Below are 4,072 nucleotides of genomic sequence, written 5' to 3'. Positions count from 1 at the left end.
CTGGTCATCCAGCTAGTATGATAGAAAATTTTTATGGTGGTGGTGGTGGGGGGGCGGGGGGTAATGCATCTGCCAAATTGGAATTATTTTAACATTATAGTCCTGCCATTGCTTTTTGCCTTTAAACAAATTACTCCATCTTTCTAATTTTTAGCCACCTCATTTACAAGTAATGGTTGGCAGTGGGAAGATTCCATGATCTCTAAAATCCCTTCCAATATTTCCCAATTGATTTGGTACAACAAACCCTGCAAAGTCGCATGGAAAAAAGTCTTGTTTATGCCAGCCTGAAGACTTATCACAGCTTTGAAACTGGCTGTATGTTCTAACACTTTCTGCATATCTTCAAGAATGGTTTCAGGAAAAGGATCTAGCAGTAAGCTAAAAATGTAGAAAATATTTTGTTGACTTTCAGAAGTGCCAATTTCAGCTCAGCATCTGCCAATAGATCCAGATAATCCTCCACACTATAATTCCTGGCTCCACCACTCACCAGCTGTGTAACCTGGGCAAGTACTCTATTGTCCTGACCTGAGCATCTTTCTCTGCACGATGGGGATAATAATAATCCTACCCCAATAGAATTGCTGTGAGAAGGAATCGAAATAATATGTGTAAAGCATGTACAACAGACCTTGGGCCATGGGAAGTAGTGAGTAAAAATTTAGTATTATTATTGCAGATGACCTTTGTTCCTAAGAAGGGGGAAATAGTAAATTCCAACTATTGTCATAGTTGTAGAGGATCCTTCTGAGGTCTGATGAAAGCCCAGTCTCCCAAGATTTGGAAAACTGGGCTCAACCTTTTTATCTTCAGGAGCAAAAAAGAAAAAAAATCCACTTAAATTGCTCAATGGTTAAGATAGATGTGACTTGATACTGAACTATATTAGTTTGGTGAAGTTACTTAATTTCAGAGGACCTGTGCACACAAGATCAATATGAACTAGATGTTTTTATTTAACCTGATTAAATTAACTAGCCAATAAGTATCATTAAGTCTAGTCAGTTGGACTGGATTTTCTAGTTTGTAAGGGATAGATTTAATCTGTCTCCCGCTCTTTAGTTAAAGAAGTAGTGGTTTTATTATTTGCTAAAATTCTTACAGTATATTTTCTGAGGACTGGAAACTATATTTTACAGTATTAGAATTTGATTTTTCCTTTTAAACAACTCACTAATACAGTATATTAATTACTCAGCAATTTAAACAACTCATCATATAATATATAAATTACCCACTATGCAAGGTAATAGAGAAGAAAGCCTAAGGACATTTGAATTCTTTTTGTGTGTGAGAAAACATGTGAGACTTGACATTTAACACTACCTGGAGGTCTGATTACACTTGCTTGTCACTTTTACTAGTGGAAACTCACTTTTGCTATAAAGAAATGCCCAAATAAATTAATCCACAGTTTTAAAGTGCGTTATTAGCTTAATGCAGATTCCTGGGAATATACTAGGTCCTTTAAAATTGATTACAGAATATTATAATAATTTATTAAGTATATTCACTGCAAAGTTGTGTGTACAAATATGATATGATTATATCATGGACAAAACAAACACCCTGAATTTAGGTAAAGCTTTCAGAGCCAAAGGCATTCATAGAGATTACTTCACCCACCAGAGACCCAGAGGGGTTAAGTGATTTGACTAAGTTATAGAGAATAAGAGGATAGTCTAGACTTCAGCAGAGGCTTTCTTGAGCTCAACTTGAGGGACGTCCTACTCTTCTACTGCATGTATTCAGACAACATATTATAATAATAATGGCAATAACCACCACTTATTAAGTACATACTCTGAGCCAAGTGTTCTGCTCAGCTCTGTACTTAGAACTCTTTGTCCCCCACCTCATAGCTCTATGAGGTGTGTTCAGTTTCTTCCATTTTATAGATAAATGACTGGGACTCAGCACTGTGGCTTTCAAAGCTATGCAGCTAGCCCAGGAGGACAGCTGGGGGCCGTCTCACTCTTACATCTCCGTTCTTTGCACTGGACTCACTGCTTCACCCATGGGGACCAACATGACCACATCTTTGAATTTTCCTTTAAAATCAGTATTTTAATCTCTTGCAATGAGAGACTTGGCTGTGTGCAACCGCAGAACTTGTATCCAAGGGGCTGAAAACAGTGACACCATTCCCAATAATAGCTCACATTCCTGAAAATTAACTCACTGGTTTTTAATAAAATCAAGTGTAAAAAACCTACCACATTATTTTAACATTATCGTTTAGTTTATGTAGACCATGGATTCAAGAATATGAACTTGGTCCTGGCTGGTGCACTCAATGGTTAGAGCATCAGCCCTTGAACGGATGGGTTTCAGGTTCTATTCCCAGTCAAGGGCACATACCTGGGTTTTGGTTGGATCCCTGCCTTGGTCAGGGTGTGTGTGGGAGGCAACCAATTGATGCATCTCTCACATTTGTCTCTCTCTCTCTCTCTCTCTCTCTCTCTCTCTCTCTCTCTCTCCTTCTCCTCACCCCTTCCTTCCTTCCCTTCCATTCTCTCTAAAAATCAATGGAAAAAATTTCCTCAGGTGAGGATTAACAACAACAAGATTATGAACTAAAAATAGTCAACTCCAAGAGGATGAAACAGGTGCTCTGTAAATTAATACATGGAGGTGAACTAGAAGCATTATTAATAATTACTATTTATTTAATGCTTAATTCTTTTTGAAAGAGAAACTCCTAAATGGTTAATACTATCTCTATTTAAAATTTAAAAATATACTGGAAATTATTTGAGTGATGATGGCGCTGAGCACTTTAGGGACAATAACTACAATCATAGTAGCTGTGTCTTAGCAAAATATTTTAGATTTATTAGTCAAACTGTTAAATGTTTGTGTTAGAAGCATTAGTTCCATCCAAGGCAAAATGAGGCGATATTTTTTTGTTTCGAAACTTTTTTATTAAAAAAGATTTTTAATAGTAATGCTATTTTCAATACAGGTGTCATGGTACTCAATATAGTATTGTGTACTACTTGATATAGTGAATTTAAGAATGTAACAGTCCAACTAGATTCTGGCCCCCTCTCTCTCCATTAGCAACCCTAGTAGCAAAATGTAAATATCCTTTTAAAAAATAGAGAGGCCTTTGGGCAGTTGGGTGAGCAGAGTGGGGTGGCATAAGGAAAGTGCTCTTTCCTGACATACTCATGCTTTTGGCTTTGACTTCATCTAGTAATATCAGTTCCCAGAGAACTGAATCAAACCCTTCTATGATCCGCAAAAGCGCAGGAGAAAAAAAGCTTGTCATTCACAAGCAGCTATGGACAAAACCAGCAGCAGAATACAGGGTTAGGGAAATTAGGGATTCAAAAGAGAAGTTAAAGTGCACAGTTACTGTAAAAATATATTATTTTGATCCTAAGAAAATTAAGAGCATTTTATCTAATGAACTAGATTGCTGACCTTTTAATACATTTGGTTTTCATGGACATACAATCACCAGCGGCCATAGAAGACTAGTTTGCTTTTTAAAAATTGCTTGGAGTTATCTACAGGACTCTTGTGAACACAATTCAAGGACAACATTCTGCAGCTCTTTGGGTATTGGAAGATTCCCTCCGAGAAGTCCACAAGGGAAGAGGGTGAGCCTATCTTCTCACTCCTTTCCCCAGGCTCCCTCTCCCTAATCCCCAGTACTTTCCAGTTCTCCGACCTCTACCCCTGGGGCGTGAGACCGGGAAATCATGAAGAGTTTCTCCTGGTTTGTAAACTGCCTCTGCACTGGCTGGGGTGGCTGGTCCCTGGGTGGCCCTTGGCTGGCATCATCCGGGAAGGTCTCGGGAGGGCTCTGCTCCTCCGCGCCCTGGGCGGCGGTGGCCTCACAGTCTGGACTTTTACTGGCTCCTGCGTCCACAACCGACTCCAAGGAGGTGCCGGCCTCCCGCAGGGGGCTGTAGCCTTTATGGCTGCAGGATAGGTCCTCGGACTGGGAGCTGGGCGAGCCCAGCCTGGCGGGGGGCGAGTCCTCCAGTTCCAAGGGGGGCGAAGGGGCGGCAGCTTTGGCCAGAAGGTTCGAGTCCAGGTCCACGCTGCCGGGGAGGGC

General features: G+C 40.2%; 1 protein-coding gene across 1 annotated transcript in view; it reads right to left on the bottom strand.

Annotated features, from left to right (window-relative positions):
- Window positions 1–3,652: 3,652 nt before the first annotated feature.
- Window positions 3,653–4,072, bottom strand: part of TMEM200C (transmembrane protein 200C) — a 5,785-nt gene continuing 5,365 nt past the window's right edge. The window contains exon 3 of the mRNA XM_014541636.1: window positions 3,653–4,026. Within this exon, the coding sequence (XP_014397122.1) occupies window positions 3,653–4,026 (374 nt within the window). The remainder of the gene's footprint in view (window positions 4,027–4,072) is intronic.

The sequence above is a fragment of the Myotis brandtii genome, unplaced genomic scaffold (genome assembly GCF_000412655.1).
Source record: "Myotis brandtii unplaced genomic scaffold, ASM41265v1 scaffold276, whole genome shotgun sequence".
Lineage (NCBI taxonomy): Eukaryota > Metazoa > Chordata > Mammalia > Chiroptera > Vespertilionidae > Myotis > Myotis brandtii.
This window is presented reverse-complemented; position numbering and strand designations above follow the sequence as displayed.